Source organism: Enhydra lutris, unplaced genomic scaffold (assembly GCF_002288905.1).
Source record: "Enhydra lutris kenyoni isolate GAN:26980312 unplaced genomic scaffold, ASM228890v2 scaffoldscaffold36, whole genome shotgun sequence".
Classification (NCBI taxonomy): domain Eukaryota; kingdom Metazoa; phylum Chordata; class Mammalia; order Carnivora; family Mustelidae; genus Enhydra; species Enhydra lutris.
Genome location: NW_019154120.1, coordinates 4323163 through 4345634, shown reverse-complemented (window position 1 = coordinate 4345634; position 22472 = coordinate 4323163). Strand labels below are relative to the sequence as shown.

The 22472-nt window shown below is 40.7% G+C and overlaps 1 protein-coding gene across 1 annotated transcript in view; it reads left to right on the top strand.

Moving 5' to 3' along the window:
- The window catches only part of LOC111154259 (zinc finger protein 407), a 431681-nt gene that overhangs the window by 143265 nt on the left and 265944 nt on the right, over positions 1 to 22472 (top strand). The window contains exon 4 of the mRNA XM_022513763.1: positions 19169 to 19243. Coding sequence (XP_022369471.1) covers positions 19169 to 19243 — 75 coding nt within the window. The remainder of the gene's footprint in view (positions 1 to 19168; positions 19244 to 22472) is intronic.

Below are 22472 nucleotides of genomic sequence, written 5' to 3'. Positions count from 1 at the left end.
CTTGTCTTTATCTTTCTGGAAGTCTCTCAAATCATTTGGTGATTGTATGTGTATTCGGAAGCTTCTGAAAACTTCATTAGGCCTTTCAGTACATTACTACCCAATTATTTGTGTAGAAATAGAAATTATTTTAAATGATTTTCTCTCTCTCTTTTTAAAGATTTTACTTATTTGAAAGAGAGAGAGAAAGCTTGGGCACATGCGCTTGAAGCTGGGGGAATGGCAGAGGGAGAAGGAGCCTTCCTGCCCAGCAGTGAGCTGGACACGACAGGATATTCTCTCCCAGGACCCCGAGGTCATGACCTGAGCCGGAGGCAGACGCTTAACCAACTGAGCCACCCAGGAGCCCCTTAAATTATTTCCTCTTTATTTTAGTTGACATTTATTAGAGTGGTATATTGAACTTTTCAATTTTTGTATTTTAATAGGTTATATTATATATCAACTTAATTTAATATTGGGACATTAATATAATTATCAGGCATTATAAATTATCAACTGTAAAGTTGATAGGTTTGATGGGATGATAAACACATGTTTTGCTACCTCTTTAGAACCTGAAAAAAAAAATCCTTTTTTTTTTCCACTTGTGTAAAGTGGTTATATATTTTTTCCTTCTAGATCATGAATATTTAGCTTGTTTTGGCCTTTTCCAATACCCCTTAGCAGTTTTTTGTTTATAGGATTTTCTCGGAAATTATTTATTGATTGGTTTGAATACAACAAGATATAAAATTTACATTGTACAAAGAAGTTTTTGAGTAGTGCCTACGTAGAAGAGCTTGCTAATAGTATTGACATGTCTTATGTCGCCCACAAATACGTGTTCTCCCCTTTAATGTAATGTAGACTGTAACATATCAAGCCTATAAACTTAGATCTTACACTTTCCCATGCTCTGCTGTTCAGGCTGGTTGCCCGTGGTATTATTTGTAACTTCAGGAAGCAGCTGAGTGCTTTTTGTGATTGTGATTTTAAGGTTTTATGAAATTCACATTCATTTCTTGAACTTACTACATTATTACTAATTGTGTTGTTTTTAACCTGTCTGCACATCGTACATTTGCAGATACATACCTTTACAAATCCTGCTATATACAAATCATACACCAGTATATAAATGATACTAAGTAAAATACGAAACCCAAAAACCCATGTTTTCATCAAATTGTGCTGTGTATATTCTTTTTTGTATAGAGCTTTTCCAAACTTCAAATTGCTGCTCTTTGTTTAGAATTGCTCTCCTTTATCATAATGAGACAGTTCCAGTTCCTGAAGTGCCACAGAAGCTGCTTACTCATAGTGTGTATTATTATTTTTTTTTTTTGCAATTCCTAAACCTCAGGCTTTTCTTAGCAATTGCTGGCATTCTCTCTGTTGTTCCTGCAGTAGGATGTCTGCTGTGCGTCCTGGCGGCACAGCCTCTGTCTTGAGGTCTTGAGGTGTAGCTGAACCAAGAGCGGCTGCGAGCGCGCCGCACCAGTTTGCCTTGTTCTCCGTGACTTAAAAACTTCCAAGTTTTTCCAAGTCAGAGAACCATAGAGGCAATGAAAGGGAGAAGGAGAAGGACTAACAGTAAAAAATGTGGTTCTTAGGAGTACATAATGGCTGAAATACTCACATTTTCTGACTTGCTCATGAATGTATCTTAAGAAATTCACTTCTTTTAAAATGTAATCTTTAACATGACCTAAAGAAAAAAAAACATTTAATGCATTTAAAATATGCAATTTGATAAGTTTTGGAAGATAAACCCACGTGTCTATTTCTATTCGACGAACACCTCAAAAAAGATAATGGACTTTTCCACGACTGCTGAAGGTCCCTGTTTTCCTCTGCAGCCCTTAATTCTGGCCCCTCCCTCCCACCCCCTGGTGGCCAGCGGTGGGCCTCCTGCCCCTGGTGCTCAGCGTGCATTTGCTACAACTCTGGTGTGAGCAGGATGGTAGTTTTTCGTCCCTTGTCCAGGCCCTTTTGTCAGCAGAGCTGTTTTCCTATTTCTTCAGTGTTGCTTTGTGTATTGATGGATGATCTCTTTCTGTTGCTGAGTAGAATTAACATTTTTCTTTATCCAGTTACTTATCCATTTCCCTTCTGATGGCCATCTGAGTTATGTCCAGTTTCTGGGTATTTAAAATTATGCTGTTAAGACCATTTATATCCTAGTTTTTGTATGGAAAAGCCTTTGATTTTTCTTGGGTTAGTACCTATGAGTGGACTGGCTTGAGGTTATTATAGGTGTGTGTATCCCAGAGTGTTAGGAGCAGCTTATATTCCCATCAGGCGTGAGTTACGGTTCTGTTGTTGTACGTACTTGCCCAACATTTGGTGGTGTCAGTTTGTTAATTAGGCGTTCCTTTTAGCTGAGTAGAGGTGTCTCACTGTGGTTCTAGTTTGCGTTTCTTTGATGATGTTGAGCATCTTCTAGTGAGCTTGTTTTGTCATCCACATTTTTTTTCTTTGGTGAAGAATCTATCAAAATCTTTTACCCTTAGTAAATTATTTTCCTTCTCATTTTTAGGTTTGAGGGTTTAAAAAAAATATTTTCTAGCTATAAGTCCTTTGTCAAATATATGTTATGCAGGTATTTTCTGCTACTCTGTGACTTTATTTTCTTTAAAGGAGAATTTTTATATGTTGATATCGTCAAACTTATATTATTTGTTCATTTATGTGTCCTTTTTTGTTGTAATATCCAAGAAGTCTTTTCTCTCAAGATCACAAAGATTTTCTCTTATGTTTTCTCCTAGAAGAGGTATAGTCTTAGGTTTTACATTTAGACCTAAAATTCATTTTGAGGTAATTTTTATAAATGGTGAAAAGTATAAGCTGAAGATAATTACCATTTCTTTTGGTCTTTGTTCTTCACTTGTATTTTGTCTATACATCTGCCATCATTCTTATTTTTGGTACTGTGGACATAATGTCTCTCTTTTTTCTGTCTACATTTAAGATTTTTTCTTCATCATTGGTTTTCTTTATATTTTGCTTTAATTATAGTTTATTGGGCTTTTTATGTCTGTGGGTTCATCGTTTTCCTCAAATTTGGGAAATTTTTGGCCGCTATTCAGTTACTCTCCTCTTCTTTGGGCATTCCAGTTATGTTACTTGAAATTGACAACTAATTCTGTTTTCAGTTTTACAAATTTTTTTTGTGCTGTTATTTTAATTTTTTAATTTATTTCTTTAGGCGCACTATTTTGTGTGTAAATCTATCATTAATTCCATCTAAGTGAATTTATTTTTTCTAGTTTTTAATCTCTAAATGTTTGCTTTGGGTCTTTTTTCTATCTTCCATCTTTCTACTTAAGGTTTTGGTCATTTGGCATGTATCATAGTGAGTATTTTGATATCCGTTTGTGCTGATTTTAATATCTTGTCTGTTCTGCATTTAGTTGATTAAGTTTTGTCCTTATTATTATGGGTCCTATTTTCCTAATTCTTGTAAGACTGGTAATTTTTCATTTTTTCCTGGACATTGTAAATTTTACTTTGTTGCTCCTACTTATTTTTTATGTTAGTAAATATTCTTGAGCTTTGTTCTGGGTTGTAGTTAATTCATTTGGAAAAAGTTTGATATTTTGTGTATCACTTTTGTGCAGAATCGGAATAGTGCTTAGTCTGTGGCTACTCTCTGTTGCTGAGGTGGGCCTTTCTCTATGCCCCATGCATGAGTCATCAGGTTCTCAAGGCTGGCCCTGGATGAGCACTGATGACTACGGTTTCCTCTAATGTTTTCTGTCTTTTTTTGACCACACCATTGTGAAGTTTCTTCAGACATGCAACTTGATCGGTAACTAAGTGCATGCTCCCTACACACTCTCTGCTGATCTCGACTTCTCGCTGTGTATATAGGTCTCTCCTCTCAGTTACTCTCTCCCGTGAATTCCAGCTGCTTGGTCGTCATGTCATCTCAGTTTGTCTCAGCTCATCTGATGAGGTGTTGCTCATGGGTCTGCTCATCTCCAGCCACATTTTCCCACCCTGTTCCACTGTCGGAGAACTGTCTCTCTGAGTTCACTTTCTTTGCCTGATATTCCATGTCCTAAAAATTATTATTTCATGTATGTTGTTTATTTTTTTGGTGGTTTTGGGTGTGAAGGGTCAATCCCTGTCACTCCATTTGGTGAATTCTGAATCAATCAGCTATTTAGAACCAGTGATATATGTACACACGTGTATAGATATATGTGTGTGTGTGAATGCATTTATTCATTCCAGTTTACACACAGATATATATATCTATATATCTGTGTGTATGTTCTCATGTGTATGTATATGTACGTGTATGTGGTTGTATGAACAAAGCTAAGTGATTTGTTACAGGGATTTGGCCTTACACAACTGTGGGGTCAGTTTCAACCAGTCTCTGTAAGGTCTTTCATTGCTTTTGATGTTGGAACTTGAAATCTGCCTATAGGGCAGGCAGGCAGTTGAGAAGTGAGAAGGATGCAAAGTGGGGGGGAGTATTGAGTAAGGGAGCCCACAAACAAACTGGGGCTGCTGAGGATAGACCAAATCCCTTCGATGTTTTCGTAGTCCCTGACATTGATGAGAGACATGGGTTTATGCAAAAGCTACTTTCTTCATTAGTTGCCCAAACCTACCCTGTTGGTCCAACAGTCAGAGAAGCTGACGGAGGACTGCCAGGTCACGGAGAGTGGTGTTTGTTGTTGCTTCATGACAAATGACCCAGGAGGTCGATTACAACACAAGGAGCATTGCTTCACCTCTGCCTTCTCTATGTCCTACCAGAATTTCTCTTATGGCCTCTCCTGACTGGATATATCCTAGGAATGGAATTCTGGGGAATGTGGTTTGATCTAGCCATGTTGTCCTGGTGCAGGGTGCCAGCATCGTTCCCCTTGCCAGCCTTGCTCTCGTACACATTGTCTTCATTCGCACTTAATTTCTAATGAAAGACAGAAAGAGTGCTCTGCTTCTGCCTAATGTGCTACACGGCTCAGTCTACAGCCACCAACATGTCTACCTATTTCCTGAATGGGATAGACAACCTGTTTTTGTTGTGAGGATATTCTTTCTTTTTCTAATTCACCTTCCTCTTGCTATCTATAACTTAAAATAACTTTGTTAACACATCTTATTTTAGATGATAAGGGAATTTAAAAGGGGAAAGAAAATAATCCTGACTTTATTATTATTATAAAATTTCTTGAGTGTTTCTTATTTCAGTTGGTTCACTCAGTTTATTATAAATTGTTATAGGGAAGTAATTCAGCCAGAACTCTTATTAATTGACACTTCTGTATCTCTCCAATGCAGCCATAATTGATGATGATGATTATCTCCCTGAAGCACTGCATGTTTTTGATATGCCTACTGAATCATTAAATAAAGATTAAATTCTGTTCTATAAAATTTTATTATTAAATGTCTTCTATTGTGTTCTAATTTTTTTGCATAATTGTGTTCCACAAAAGATATTTATCTTAACTATATGTAAACCTTGATACAAGATACAGATTACCCCTTGTCTGTACGAATCTATCTCATAATGGTGTGTTCATGCCAAATTAGTTCAAAAGTAGATTGTATCATTTTAAAATCTCAGCTTTGGACTCTTATTTATAAATAGCCCAATATGTGTTGGTTTCCTGTGTACATAGCAAATATCCATGGCCAGTTTCAATTAATTTTCACACAAATTCCAACTTCAGTATTCTTGTTTACCAAATAGTATTTTAAAAGCAATAAATTAAAAAGCACCCTTCTACCCCCAATTTCCATGAAATCAGGAGTGCTTTTACTGAGTCTTGGAAATAGTGGTGTTGGATAGCTCAGCACCATGTACTGGCAGGTTCTCTACTGGAGATTACTGAAGAGTGTGTCTTGGGAAACAGGCGATCTCAGATGGGGCTTTGAGTCTGCTGTCTTCTGCTTCCCCTGATCTTGGCCATTCATCCCTTGCAGACACAATTGAAATGAGGGGCTGGTCACCAGTCCCATACTGACATCCACTGCATTTCATGTTACTGTGTTATAGATTAACATAAAATATCATGGAAGAAATTTGAAGACAAATTACATATAAAAGTGGAAATCCTTGTTTGGGGGATTTATTGATTGGTGTTTTATTCCTTGACATAAACATACTCATGTGTTTTAGCTTCTGCACATTTAATCAATAAGGACGATACCAGAATTATATGCTTGGGTAAGAAGAGACTCTTAATTTATTAATAGCAATCATTTATTGAGACTTTAATATGTTTTTTGCAATATCTTGACACTTGAGTGTAGGCTTCTATCTGCCATATATAGATAGGTTTTCCTCTGACCATTGCTAGGTGTAATTCCATTATATCCCAGTTTTCTTTCTTGGAAGTTGAGGTTAGTAATACTTCGTATCTGAGAAATCCATGTAAACACTCACTGCTCTGCATGATGTACAGTGTTCTTGTCAACAAAATGGTAAACTGTGTTAGTGTGTAATTTTTAATACCTGTATGGGCCTGTGAGGAGTGTCTTCCTATCCTGGAAAGTTGGGGCTGAGACTCAGAGAGTCTTATTAACCAGTGCAACGCAGAGCGCATGTGCTGAGTTCTGGGGAGGGATCTTGTTTTTCCTCATTGCCCTAAAGTCAGTGGAGAGTTGCTGAGGGCTCTCTGGGCTCCCGGCATTCTGGTCAGCCCTGGCCACACTGCCTGTCACACAGAATTCAGCACCAGGCTGAGGTGGTGTCCTCCTCTGTCAGGCCCTGGCCGGACGCAGCCCCAGGACGTGTGTGTCCCAAGCCTTGCTCTGCGCTGCCTCCCAGGGCACTGTGTGTTCTTTAATTTCTGTTGACCCTATTAACACTCTCCAGTCCGACGATGATACCTAACAGTTACAGAGGGTTACTGTTTTGTTTTGCCGCCTTCAGAAGAGTTGAGGTAGCTCCAGGCAAAGCGTTCCTGTTCAGATCTTTGGGAGAGTTTTCAGTAAGGATGGCTTGTGGTTGGTCTTCCTGTCCCAGCCAGCCTTCCTTCCTTCCTTCCCTCCCTCCCTCCCCTCCCTTCCCTATAGCCATCCTGAACCCATGTAGCATTGTTTGTCTGATTCCCTTCTAGTTACCGTTTCACTGGTTATGACAGTCCTCATCCTATAGCTTATCAGTAGTACAGTTGTAGTCTGTTAAGTAATGTCAGTATGGGTAGCGTCAGTTGGTCCTGCCTGTCACTGCTGTGAACTGAACCAGGGCCCATGTCCGTCTTCATTGCAGAGCCTAGAGCAGGCCCAGGGTTTTAACTCTCAATTTCAGCACTTTTTTTCTGTGATACTCTGTGTTGTTTCATAAACTTGGAAATAAAATACACTTCATCTTTGAGTTCCTTATTTTGGCAGGGGGATTTTTAGTTAAAAAAACAAAAAATAATGCAGCAGACATATGAAATAAGGAATAATAAGTGAATTATAATTTATAAGACGGAGAGAAGCAGCGCTGAAGATTCCGCGCTCAGGGGCAGCGTGTGGGCCTCCCTCAGACAGCCCGGGTCCGGTGCTGACTGCCGCTCGCAGGCCGGGCGGTTTTGGGGGAGTCGACTTGCAGTCTGTGTGCTGCAGGTTATTGTTGTCAGACGGCTTGTGAAACGGGTAGGTGGGTAAGTTGTGTGTACGTGACTCACATTGGGTAAGTTGTGTGTACGTGACTCACATTGGGTAAGTTGTGTGTACGTGACTCACATTGGGTAAGTTGTGTGTACGTGACTCACATTGGGTAAGTTGTATGTAGGCACTCAGAACAGAGCTTGGTAATTTCCCTCCCCACAAATAAAACAAAAGCACCCTACTAGGTGATTGCTCTTGTTACTGTTAAGAATGTGGTTGGGATGCCTGGGTGGCTCAGTTCCTTAAGTGTCTGACTTTGGCTCAGGTCATGATCTCAGGGTCCTGGGATGGAGTTCCATGTCCTGCTTCCTGCTCAGCGGGAAGCCTCCTTCTCCCTCTACTTGTCGCTCCTCTTGCTTGTGCTCCCTCTGGCTCTCTGACAAATAAATAAAATCTCATTACTGAGAAAATGTGGTTAATATTGGGAAGTCTGTAATTAAGGTCTTTGGAAAGGTGTAATATGTATAATTCTGACAATACTAATAATATATTCTTATAGGACGCCTTATTAAGCAACAGTGCAATTAACCCTTGAGAAGGAGGAGTGCTGACTCTCTGGGTGTCTGTCCTTCCTCCCTTGTGGAATGTGGGAAAGGCCATGTGTGCGCACGTGTGAGTTTGTGTGCAGGTTTGGGTACTACCTTGCAGTGTCTTGGAGGAATGTTTCGGATTGCTGTAGCTAAGGCTGCGTTATGTCTAAGAGCTCACTGCTTCTTTGTTGCACACAGAACTCTTACTTTCAGGAGATGTGTGACACTTGGAGTTTTTGGTTTTTGTAAATAAACCAAAATTTTGTAAGTTGTGATTTTTCAGGAAAACAATTGTAATTTTTTTTAATAGATTTTTATTCATTTTAGAGAGCGTGTGAGTGGGGAGGGGCACCGGTGGGGGGAGAGGGAGAAAAAAATCTGAAACAGACTCCACATGAGCGTGGAACCCGACTTAGGGCTGGATCCCACAACCTCAAATGACTGCCCCTCCTGTGCACCCCAGTGATTAGACTTGAGTATTAAAGGGTTCTCAGTAATTTTAAATTTGGGGATGTCGATAATTTGTTTTAATTTATTTATGTACAATTACAAGGGTACATTCCAAATGTGGAAATTTGGGGTTCTGTGCGGTGATTATAACCAAGAGGGCATTTGGTGTGTTGAGATACTTGAGAAGCCATGAAGGACATAATTGGTTTGGCATAACAATTAATGATTTGGTAAAAGAGTTTGAGGAATTTTCAAGTGTTACTTAACACCCATTAACTTCTGAATTTTGGAGTAAACAATCTTGTATGATTGTAGATTTTTTCCTCTATTTTCCATGTAAAGTTTTGGACAGATTTGAATTCCTTTCAGAAACTTCAGGTTTTTTCTGTGTTCATCTAAGTTAATATGCTAATGAATAGGACAGAGAAGTGGATGGAAGATGTTCTTACGTGAAATCATGTTTAAAACAACATAAATGGGGACCTGTTTACAAATATGTTTAGGGAGATATGTAACATATATCATTTCCTATGTTATGTGAATGAAGTTTTCGTACTTCATTTAGATGTTGTTTTATTTTGTGCAGCATATTTTACATTTTAACAACAACCATAGCGTGATCTTGATTTCTGACACTTGGAAAGTAAACTATCTATTTTATCTTGATTTTGTTCAGAATAAAACTGATATACTCTGTCCCTGTTGGCCATTGTTTTAATAGTACTCAGCATCTTTGTGTTTATTTCTAAGCATAATTACTCTTGTTAACCAGTTGCATTGAATTTATTTTTATCTGACCTGTTTTATAGGTCATTAATTTTTGTTTGTATCTTCATCATAGGATAAATATTTTCCTTTTAAATATTGAGTACTTTCCTCATCTCCGTGAATTAAAAAAAACCAAAAAACAAAACTAAAACCTACATCCTACATCAACTACTTGATTTTTTTCACTCATTAGTTTGTTAAGAGCTCTATTCATTTAGATCAGTATTTAATACACTGTTGATGTTATTTGTGAATACTTTGAGTCTGGAGCATCCCCTTTTTCTGGTTGCCTGTCTCCCGTGAGGTGGACTCTTTCATGAGGCAGGAGGGGCACAGTGGCCTGAAGAGCTCTGCACTGAGGTCGGGAGGTGTGAATCTTGCGTTTGCATCTTCAGCTTCTGTGTAAAAAGAATTTTACACTTTCTTGTAAAAGTCACGGGCACTTCCCTTCTTGGAGTCCCAGTCGCTCCTGGCTCAGGCCATGCCGGGCCAGCTGTGCTGCTGCTCCTTCAGTTGTGAGGGCGCACTGAGGGGCACGCGTGTGCCGCGCAAGGCGTAAGGCAGGCGCTAGTTTTTACTTCTAAAAATTTTACCAAGTGTAGAGAAGCAAAGAATGTAAGTAATGTAAAAGTAAGTCTCATGTTAAGTGACTTAGACTTGTATTTGGTTTACGTATATGTTTGTTTATATGTCAGAGTACAGGATTACATTGTAAGTAATGTTTTTGTCTTTTTAAATCTAATATGCCTTGAAAAATGTTCTGTTCTTTTTACTGATGCATAACATTCTCATATAAGTGTGGGATTATTCCTGAGCACTTAGGATATTTGTATTTTTTAGTTGGAGTGTAGCTTTTTTGCCTTTTTTTCAGATGTTTTCTCTAGGGTATATTCCAGAAATTGGGATAACTGGTTCAGGTGACCATTGAAGACTAATATTTGCTTGCGAAAGGCTTTGTGCTTTATTCATTTCAGTAAGGAATCATAAAATGTTCATGAGCTGAGGTGCAGTATGAATCTATTTATGGAAGGATTATGTGATGCTGGTCTGTGGGGTGACTTGTAATGGAGAGCATACTGACGCCCTCACATTCCAATAAAGCGGTTTGCTCTAGTGCAGTTATACCAGAGAGAGAGAACTATGTAATGTCTTGATAGGGAACAGTTGTGAGAAACAGCTGATGATTTATGAACCTGAGGATGTGATTATTGAATTGGGAAGGTGGTACAGGTGCTAGAATTAGGGAACTTTGGAGAGACCATTCGTGAGCAAAGATCATAACTGAGGGTCAGACATGGTTTAAGGTACTGTCAGTTCATGGAAGAAAAAATGCCCCAGGAAAGGCCATGGGTGCAGACAGAGATTTTAGAGTCATTCACAAAGACGTTATGCATGATACCCAGGAAATGAATTACAACTCTGGAATAAGAATGAAAATGTCACCCTTTGAGGGTAAGAGGAGGAAGAGGAGCTGCCGGTCGTGAGAAGCAGGGGCGCTCCGGGTGGTTTGGAACCTGTGTGAAGAAGTGTGCCGGTAGAGACTGAAGAAAGTAGTAGTGAGCGGTGCACGTGTGCTTCGAGGAGTTACGAAAGAATTGTTTGACTAGAAAACTTTGGTTCTATATCTAAAATGTGATTTTTTTAAATACAAAAATGTGTTTGTATGCCACTTGAAAACCTATTTCATACTATTATAGAATAATGAAAATATGCAATCAATTATTGTAATGAATACTCATTACTAAGAGTTGCGATTCTCTGTGTCTGTTTCCTTTCCTGGCCACCAGCACACATGCACACCGTATTTATTTGTTTGTGTGTTGATTCATTTATTTCCTAGCTCTGTGCACCGAAAGGCTTCAATTCAGTGACATCCCAATAGCAGCCATCATAGTTAGCACCTGGATCTTGCTATGTAAATACCACTCCTTACTGTAAGAAACAAGGGCTGATTCCCAGGTGTGCAGCAGGGAAGGGGCCTGGTGAGCTTAGAACATCTTCTGCTAGAAAATAAAGAAATGCTCAAGCACTAAGAGGAGTGATGTCAAAAGGACATAGTAGACAGCTTTTAAAGGGTCTCCACTGACCAATTTGGGGACAGTTTGAGAATAATGTTTTAATTACACTAATTGATTATAAAATGTGACATAAAAGTGAAAATCCGAGAGTCCATTTAAAATTCGTGGAAAGGAACAAACAAGGGAGAGAGCATGAGGCAGAGAGACAGGGGTAAATGGTGGAGTCCTTTGTAGAAGAGTGTCCTTCTAATAAATGTAGGAGGAATAATAGAATTAGAACATTATCGTTTTGCCACCCTCATTATAATAATCGAGGTGGGTAAGATTCATTAATAAATACTCAAGCCATTGGGAGAAGGTTTTAGGGAAGAAGATGGTCGCATGTCCGCAAATAGGAGCCACCTGCATTCCTTGCCTGATGGTCCAGCTTGTCCATGTTCGGGGCCAGCAGCAGCAGAGCCTCTCTCTGGCCCTGCTTTCTAGGTCCGTCTTCTCTGACTTCTTTCTTCTGCCCACCTCTTCCACTTATAAGGACACTTGTAATTACACTGAGTCCACCTACATGATCCAGGGTAATTTTCTGATGTAAAAGTCAGCTGATTAGCAACTTTAATTTCATTTGCCACCTTTATTCCCCTTTGCCTTGTATCTGAACAGATTTTGGAGATTAGGATGTGGACATCTTTCAGGGACCATTGCTCCTGTGATGTGGAGTCATTAGGAGAAATACACACTTACAGCAATATGAAAATCTATAAGTCATCTATCTTTTATACTGTCCCATTAAAAACTGAAATTAACATATGAAACTATAGTATAAAAGTAGTCTTCATTTACAGTCACTTTCAGAATGGTAATACCTTATTAATCATAAAAAAAGACATATTAAGCAAAATGGCAAAAATTTCCATATATATTTTTAATGACAAGTGACATTTGCTCCAAGTGTCAAATCACATTATTGATAATATATTATTGTATATCTAGAACCTACCTGGGGAAATGGACTGTGATCGTTCTTTGGAAAATCATTACTTCATATTCTGGGCATGCGTTTTTGGTCAGGCCTACTGGGTTTACTGCGTTCCTAGGATGTTGCTTATAAATATGGGCCGTGTTGAAAGCTAAGGTGCTTAGCTTCCCTGATTTTGTGCGCCCTGAAATTCGATGGCTTTGGTTGATCACTGCTATTGATTTTAGAGCAAGAGGGAAGCTTCTCAGATTCCCATTTGTGGTGCTGAGAAGTTTTCGTGCCCCTCAGCCCTATCTGAATCTGTGTCTTCTTTCTTCCTGATTGTACTGACATGACCTCTTGAGAAGTCTGTTTCCACCACCTGGATTTTAAACCCCAAGGATATGGAGACTGTGCCTTGTTGCTCTTAGTCCACTCAGGCCCTCGTTCAGTGCTCGGTGTTTGGTATGTGCCAGCTCCGGGTCACTGAACGATGGCTGTGGAAGGGCCACAGGACTATATCATGCATCTTTGTTACCTCATTTTCACAGCTTTCTGAGGTAAGTAGTATTGCCCCCACACTACACGTCAGGAAGGAGAGGCTCAGTGTGATTCAGAAAGAGATGAGCTGGGTCACCCACACGGTCAGTGGCGGAGTTAGGGTCTGACACCAGGGCCGATGGTGGGGCCCCTGCCTTAGAAGGTGTGCACCCTGTCGCGGTCCCTCCGTCTCCTAAGGTGCATCCCACCATCAACGTTAACTTCTTCACAGTGGGGCTGCTCAGACAGGACTCTGGACCTAAACTGCCTGTGGGCCATCGCCGGTCTAGCAGGAATTCAGCGGGGAAGCTCAGATGTGTTATTTAATGAGGTGCCATCGGTTTCCTCGTATATCAAATGGGATGATAGTACTTGTTTCTACCTAATAAGGGTGTGATGACGTAACATGATGATTGTTTGCACAGTACAGAGTGCAGTGACTCACACATTCTCAACATTATATAAATCTTTGCCCTTTCAGCTCTCACCCACCGTGGGATCAAAGGTTCAAGACATAAACACTACCGCCAACATTTTAACTCATTCGCATGGGCTAGAGCCTCTCCGGAATCGGGCGCCACGTTAGCAGGAAGAGGACCTGCCTTGCACACTACCCATCTGCTCAGGAAGGCCCTGCTCAGAGGAACTACAGTGCAGTTCAAAGGGGTTCAGTTCAACACGCATCCAGGGGTTCACATGTTTTCATACCCGTAAGCACGGGGGCCCCAAAAGCCAACAGCACTCAGGCCTAAGCAAAGAGCAGACAGGAGAGCATCGAACAACGGTCAGGGGCATTGCGGCCATCAGTGAGATGGTAAGGAGAGAGTGCCGACAGAGGAGCCTCTCCAAGGTTCGGGTCAGGCCTGGGAGCAGAATGGTGAAGCGGGTTAATGGGTGTGGATTCCAGGCCTAGGAAACAGGACATGCAGTGGGGAGCGAAATAACACCCGAGACCGACCGCTAGAGAATTAGGTACAAATCTGAGCTAAGAAAGAAAAAAACAGCAGAGTTCTAAATCATGACGGTCTTACAAGTCATGCCAAAAACTTTAGATTTCATCCAGATTCTCCACATTTGCCAGACATCCTCCAGATGACGGCTCCGCAGATGACGGCTCCGTGGATGACAGTCTGCAGGATGTTAATAGGGATGTTACCCGAAGGGGATGGATGGAGGGCAGGGCTCAAGTCAGACTGGGGCGGCACTGCGTTAGAGGACTCAGAGCCCGCAGGCTTCCCAGGGGGAAGCAGCTCGTGAGCATCGAGTCCCAGAGCGGGAGGGGAGATGTGCACAGCTCTCCCTCAACCTTGAGGACCACTGAATACTCCTGTCGCCAAAACCAAGGTACATCCCTCCGAACTGCATCTTTGGGCGGATACAGAAAGTGCTGCAGTGGAGTGCGGGATGCACCTTAGGAGACGGGAGGGAGTGGGACAGGGCGCACAGGCCTTGGGTTTTGGCCTTCAGGGTGGGGGTGACCACTCCCTTCCTTATTCTTTGCTTGTTGTCTTAGTTTCGGAGAGCTGTGTTTCTGAGGCCCTCCTCCCCCGCCTTTCTTGGAGATTGAGATAAACAGATGGAAATAGTGTGTAGAGGAGGCAGAGCGAGTGCATGCTTCGTCTCAGGCCGCATTCACATAGGTGGTGTCTGTGTCTGAAGCGGCAGGTTTGTCCGACTCGAGCTGTGAGGTCATCTCACGTCCGTCGATGGGAATCTCTTCAAAGCCGCTCGCGTGTGTTGATGAAGGTGCTAATTGGCCCGGAGGAACGGAGGCTCTTGTAGTTGACATCCTTAAACTGGTTTTCTTCTAGATGTAACTGTGTCACTGACACGATCTGTAGGTTTCCATGTATACGCACAGTCGTACACACGTGTGCACGGAGGAGCACACCTATGGATAGTGTGGTGAGCCCCAGCCCTCGCTCACCAGCTCTCCTCACCTGCTCCCCGCGGGCTTGTGCTTCTGCGGTTTCTTCAGTTCTCACGAGGCTCCCGTGAAGCGCTGTGTTCCTGCCCTTTCCACCCAGGGGCTGGCGACTCAGACCGGGCGCTCAGTCTTCCCAAAGTGAGCCTCTGGGCTGCGGGCCGCCTTTAGGCTGCCTTTCGGCCGCCTGTCCCCGTGCTTGATGTGCCTGCCCCAAGCTGCTGCGAGGGAGGCCCCAGAGCGCATGGGCTCGCTCACTGGCCGTGGCCGGGGTCTGACTCTCGGCCAGGCCCTGCCAGCGACCCCTGCTGCTTGTCTGTTTTTTTTTTGTTTTTTGTTTGTTTTTTTTTAATTTTTTAAAATTTTCTGCTTCTTCAGCAGTGACTGAAAGCTGTCAGTTGTGTTACTGTCTGGCTCACTCAGCGATTGGGTGGGTGAAGCCTGCCTTCTGCCCAGCAGGTGGGGCAGTGTGGCCTGGGTGCAGAGGGGACCAGTGGGAGCTCTGGGGAGAGGGCACCCCGTCCTGCAGAAGGAGCTGGCAGGGAAGTTCCCGCGCTCGCCTCTTAGTCCTGCGCTCAGCTGTCTTACAGGTTCTCCTTAACTCACGGGCTGTCCTGTGGGTTGTAACTGGTTGTGACTGCTTACAAGCCAATGCACTTGTCTTTCCTGCGACCTGTAAGGCCTGATCTCCAGCACGTAGCTGGATGGTCTCTCGTACAGGCCGGTCTTCGAGGAACATCTGCCCTTCACTGAGAGACGAGGGACACACGTAAAACATAGCAAAACCGCACAAACATGCTGCTGCTGCTTGTCCCCTTGGCTTGAGTTCTGGAAAAACTGTCTGTGCAAAGCTGACTTGTGGCCCTGCACCGAATGCCCTGACTCGGGCGTGTGAGGGAAAGCTGATGTGCCGTGGCTCTTGGCACATGTTGCTTTCCACATCTCTTCCCCTGCAATCGTGTATTGTATCTTATTTACTTAAATAGATCAGTCAGATAATCTTTCATGACTCTTAAATGGAAATAATTCTGCAGTGATCAAACCTTAGGGATTCAAGGAAGAGGTTCTGATTAGATCCATCGATTGTGTAGGAGAAATTCATTTCAAATTAGAAGTTAAAATATGAAATGCTGGTACTGAAAAGTAGAAATCTCTAATTAGGATGTAAGTGTTACTACTGTGCTGCTCTTTTGACACCAAAAACAATTTTAAGTGACGCTATTTTAGGCAATTGTAGGTACTTGGAAATCAATCATATTTAAAGAAAAGCATAGTTTTTTATTTCAAGGTGTTCCTTTAGATTGCAGGGCGTTTGTAGATGGAAAGCCTCAGAGAATATGTTCTAACATGGATCTTGCCCTTGACCTCAAGACCAGAGGTTGGCCTCTTGTTGGATACCCCTCTCAGAGTTCTCCCCACTCATCCCCTGCCCCAGTCCTGTCCCTCTGGCTGCTCTGAGCCACATGGCAGGGAGTCAGACCCTGGGCCTGGGATGCCTCCCCTCTCACTGGTGTTGTAGCTCCCCCCACCACCCTCCACTCTGCCCTGTCCTCCCTAGCCTTCCGCTGCCTCTGCCTCTGAGAGCAGCCCCCGCTCCTGGGCTCCCCCACAGCTGTCCTGGCCGCCCTGCCTTCTGTGGCCTGCTATTCCCCGCCCCGTCCCTGGCCCGGCCCCTTGCCCCCTTCATACACAGACCATGTTCCGGAGCCGTCGGGTGTAAGATTCTGATTCCGTCCTGACCCTTCAGATCTTCCTTCTTGGTTTGTTTGTTTTTTTTCTCCTACCGCTTATCATAGTGTTTAAGATGCTGTATGTTTTACATTTTGTTCTTGTCTGTTTCCATCACTAGTTTTCACGTTTTCTGAGGCAGGGTCTCTAGTTTTGTCACTGTGCTCTGGAGTGGGTCCAGGTAGGTGACTTATTGTGTGCCCGAGTGCCCAGCGGTGTCCTTGCTGGGGCATGGTGGGCTTGCTGCCACCTCCTCCAGAAGCCACGCGGTGCAGAACGAAAGCTCCGTGCAGGCCCAGCTCTGATTTTACCCGTGAGTGACCAGTAGACGTGCAGAAACACAGTGAGTGCACAGGCATAAGTGTTCATCAGGAGCCAGGAGTTGCGACTGTATAGCTTCTCAGATTTGGGACTGTTTTTGTCTTATTTCTGGTGATGTATAGATGATCAAATTTCCAGAGCGATTGCTGTGTTAAAATATGAAAGCAAGACTATGTTGACGGCAGTGAGAGGTAGACTACATTCAGTAAACACAGATTGCTGGCAATATCCTGTTCAGATAGGTTGGTAAGATGATTTTAGTCATGCTTGACTTGTACCTTTTAATTGAGGATGACTTTGGGACTTCGATGCTACTTGTACTTACGTATTCCAAATTTAAAGACTTTATACTGACTTTAAATCAGATTTTGGATGAATGAACATTTTGCATTTGAGTATAATTGAGCTGTACTTTAGTATTATAAAGTTCTCCCATAATAAAACTTGTTATTCCTCCAGATGTTTAGTCTACAGACATTCAGCAAGCAGTTTAAGAGTTATATTAGGCAGAAGCTTTCCCTCTCTGTGTACTTCAGTCTGTTTCCCCGTGAAGTATAATATTTGTGTTTCAATTCTTAAAACTTACACATTTTAATTAATAAAAGTTTCTTCTTTCAGGAACTGCCCTGTGGTTCTAAGCTCACATCTCTTAAATTATACTTAGTCATGTAAATAAGCTGTGCTTTGCAACTTTGGGTTCTTAACCTTTGCTCTTTGCTATTAGCTTTATGTTTTTTTAATTATAAGAAAATAGAGGACAGTAGGGAAGTTATGACTTAAATGGACTGTTGTTATTACTGCATTCTTTTTTAAGGAAATGAAAAATGTTATTTATTTTGTCCAAATCAAGCAGAAACAAATAAAGAATATCTTGTACTGTTATTTTTGCTAAGCCTTTAATATCATCACAGTTTGATTCTTTACATGTAATCGTTATTTTTCCATTTTAATGATTGATAGTGTGCTCAGTTATTTATAGTGTCAAGCCTGTATTGTCCATAGTTATTACCTAATATATAAAAAAGAATGAATGCCGTTTTCAGTATATACAAATACAGTATTTGAATAATGAACTCACAGTCACTTAAAAATTACAAATATATTATTTTAGCCTCAAAACTGAGATTCTCTAATATTATAGGAAAAGAACCAAAATAGACCAGACATGGGGGGCGGGGGGGAGAGGTGTTTATCTTTTTCGAAATTCTTTCAGTCTTAGCGGTTGGCAGGTCTCTTCTATAAGGCCATAGTACTTTACCGCCTTACATTGCCTGTTTGTGTAAACATGTCCAGATGAATTCAGTATTTAATGTTAAGAATCTTATAACATGCCAATTTGATTTGTAGCCCTTCATATCATAGAATGCTAATTAAAATCATATTTTTGCATATGTCATGCCTTTCATGTACATATGCAAATAGATTCTGTTGCCTTTCAGCTATTGGTAATTAACTTTATGAAGGACAGCTGTAATACATAATTAACAAAAATGTTTGCAAGCCCTTTTACTCTGAAAGTTATAACATTAATTTTTTTTTTTTGGCTTATCAAGAGAACCATTTTAGTCTGATGCTTCTGAATGAGATCTAAATTGTTCTAAATAATCACACGATGTAATTAAATTGATGTTGTAATGTGTTCAGAAGGAGACTGGTGTTCCATGGACTGACTTTTGATTCCTGTACGTTTCATATTTATGTCCTCAAAATTGAATTAAGTAAGCTGATTTGTGTATAAAATAAGATAGCGTGTCAGATAATACTTTTTGTTTGTTTTAGTTATTGATATCTTCTTGGCGTTGAAGTACTTTTTTTTTTTTTTTTGCATGTGCCACAGACACACTAGACACTTACATCATTTTTAAAACCTCTTTTCAAATTATTACCATGTTTTCAAGGAAGCTTCATGGAGGCTATCTATTTTCTCTTTACAGTCCCTTAAATATTTAATAAAATGACATTTTCTCAAACTCCTTCCATGGTTGAAGTGTGGGATCAACTAAGGGGCAGTGAGGATTACAATGTCCGGAGTCACTTTGTCTCTCTAAAGACGGGGAAGGCAGTGACTGAGGTACAGTCATTGTTTCCACCCCTGTTCGCACACCAGAGGAAGACAATGAACCAGTTCATTTAAATACGGTTATTTCTTCTGGTTTTCAGGTATCACAGTACATGTGATCTGTACGCAAGCGTCTTGTTTACCAGGAGGGCTGCTGTAATGTGCAGTTTCATGTTAGATTCGCATTTCAGTGCCTTTTAAGTACTTTGTGGATATGCTTTTAGCAGAGTCACGTTTTAGTTCTGTAATTATTGTTATTTCTTTCTTTAGGGTTGCTTTTGTCATGAAGAAGCACTTAAATACGCATCTCCTAGGCAAGCATGGAGTTGGCACCCCAAAAGAAAGGTAATTTTCGCTCATTTTAAAAAATTTAATAAGTATGATTATATTTGCATTTTAGGCTTTGTTTAATGGTGTGAGTTCTAGAATTGATATCAAGTCAGTTTATCATGTTTAGCATTTCCGGTACTCTGTGGTTGGATGTCGTATTTCATACCATTCTTCCACAAGAATTTAATGTCATTTTAATTTTAAAATTCAGACCTAAAAATATTTGAAAAGGTTTGAGGGCCTTTGGATTTGTGAAATTGTGAAATAAACTTGAAACAGTAGAAAAGTTTATTTAGGAGGGGATTGACCTCTGCACTGTGTTTGGACGAGCTAAAATAGTAATGTAAAAGTAGACTTTGTCTGTTTTTTCCTGCATTTTTATTTTGAGGTTTTTAAACAGTATTTTTAAATTCTTACTGTAGAATTAAGCATTGCTGATACTAAAAAAGAAATACATCTTGTGTCATCCCCAAAATAATACTGTAGTTGCCATGTCATGAAAAATAACACTACAATTATTATGTCATCAACTGCCAGGCTTTCTTTTTTCCTGATACTGTATCATAATTAGCTTCATCACATAGACTTAATTATATTAAGGTGAGCAGAAGTAGAGCAATGTCAGCTAGCAGGTGAGTATGGCTACTTCTAAAATTTTTGAATCTGTAAGATATGCAGCTCACTCAGAGCTGGTGAAAATTCTTCTGTCCTTCCTTCAGAGACATAGTCGATTCCCCCCAATTCTCTACGACGGTATCTGAAACTCTGTAGACACTCCCAGAAACCTTTGGCTTTTAGTAATTTTCTAAGATGCAAGTAATGATGTAGTCCGTTCCGTCAATCTGCAGCCTATGGCCTCCTAGATCTTCTTCCTTACTTGTAAATGCTTAATTCCCTTTTTAAAAACTTGAAAATGCTCTTACCAACATTTTCTGTGTTTACAAGCAATTTGACTTGATTGTTCTGTCGAAGGCATATCGCTTTCTTTAGCGTTTTGGTTCGGATGTGACTGCTGGGGCAGAATGCTGGTGTCACGTATGCCTACTCTTTACCTTTTGACTTCTGGTACTTCTCTTTGTAGCATGATATTTAATTTGAGCCAAACTGTATGTGTTGGGCATATCCTGAATGTATAATTTGTGAAATTCAACATATTCTGTATTACTTACATTATGATTTGGGATTTGTCTAAGTTATGTTTCATGAATGTGTAAGGAAGCAGAAACAAAACATTTTTAAGTACTATATTTTGTTGCTTTTACATGCATTATCTCAGTTAATCACTCTGTGATGTTATTAAGAGTGCATTATTATTCCAGGTTTTTTGATCTAAAGCCTGAGATTCAGGAATTTGCAATAATTTATGTAGTGTCTTATAATTAATGAATGTTAGAATTATTTTTCTGACTCTAATCCCATTGTCCTTCCTTGGACTAATTATCTGACACCGAGAATCTTTACAATTGGGTACTTAGGGATTTTGTTCCCCAAATAAATTTTGAATGAAAACAGTCTAGATCATATGATTAATAAAAAGAAAATACCTCCCTACTGTAATTCAAATGCGTCGTTTTGCTTTTTATCTAGGAATGAATAAAGGTTAAAAAAGTGTTCATATCATTTCATACTGATGAAAACTTCATCACTATATACACAGTGTTCTCCTCCAAGCACCTAAATACAGTAGGCATCTCCTGTGACAGGAGAGTGAAGATCTCAGCTGCACTGTTCAGTTCCCATCACCTTTTCTGTGTGCTCCAGGAGCATTTGCTTGTTTCTACTCATCTCAGCCCCTGGCACCTGTGGGGAGGCCGCACAGAGGCAAGAGGCATGTCTGTCTTCCCTTTGAGACGTGTTAAGCTTTTTCTCTGGCCTAGACACAGTTTTGGTTCCAAAATTGGGAAAGGCAAGTGGGAAGGCACGGACCCTGTCTTCTGGGTCCTGAGCCCCTCGAAGTTCAGGCTGTCGAGTTCCTCTCAACTGGACATCTTCCATTGAATTGTTGCTTCCATTAAGACCTCTGTGTTTCAGAATACTTCTCGTTTAGGATGCCTCGTCTTATGCCCAGAAATAGTCAGAAGGCCTGGACCCCACGGCAGTAGACATGTGGAGTTGGGGAGGGTTGCATTCATGTAGCGAAGTCTAGCACAGTCAGTGCCAAAGGGCTCCCATTCCACCTTCCTCCCTGCCTCGCAAAGGGAATTGATGCCTTTTAATGGTTTTAGGAAACAAAGAAACTCTTTATCAGCATGTTGAACCATCACTTTTGGGCATAAGTGTTCTCTAAATTAAGTTAAACATTTTTTTCTTACCTATTTAAAACATTAATGCCTTGGCTATAATTTTGCAAGCTTGCTATATTTTAATTTCTCCAGGACAAAATAATCAGCTTACTTTTTTATGTTTTAAATTTGATTCTCCCCTCTTAGGCATTGCATATTATAGCAAATAGTAATAGAAGTTAGCCAAATAGGCTGTGACAATTAAATTAATAATGCATTTTGTTTGCAGTATTTAGGCCTTGTGCTTTGACTGATATATGCAAAAATGATAATTTATTACAAATAAATTCGTATACTTGAACTGTTTGATCAACCAGTAAATTTTGTCAGCATGACTGTCGTTAGCAACAGAAAGCTAGATAATTTCAAATATATATGTTTTGACTTCATGAACACCTGAAGTGATGGCTTGTGTAAGAACAACTTTTTTTTTTTTTTTTTTTTGGTCCCTAAATTTGCATGAACTTATTTTAAGGTAGTAAGTACACTACTGTATTTCAGAAGTCTTGTACACTTAAATATAAAGAACTAAATATAGCCACATTTGATTTACATTCCAAAATAATAAACTCCAATTAATTGGCAAGTTCATTCTGAAGTATTTCCTATTTTAGAAAAGTAATTCTGTTTGTAGTATAGTAAGCCAAAGTATCTTTATGACTCTTTGAGTTTGCTAACAGTAATGTAGAAAACGAGCCTAGGCACACTTGCCGCAACCTCCAGGCCATAGTAAGTTTATCTCCTGTGGAAGCCAGGTGCGTATTATAATGCAGAAAGCTGGCATTCCTACTTGGAAGTCAGCTGGGCTTTGAGTGACTGTAAAGAGGAGAAGGGAAGGGGCTCCCTGGGAACCGGAATTGGTGGTGTCCCAGTGCCAGTGGAAGTTAGTGGCCCTGACAGTGTCTTGGGAGGGCTCTTCCGCCAGCCTCCCAACTACTTTTACCAGTAGAGGATTTTAAATT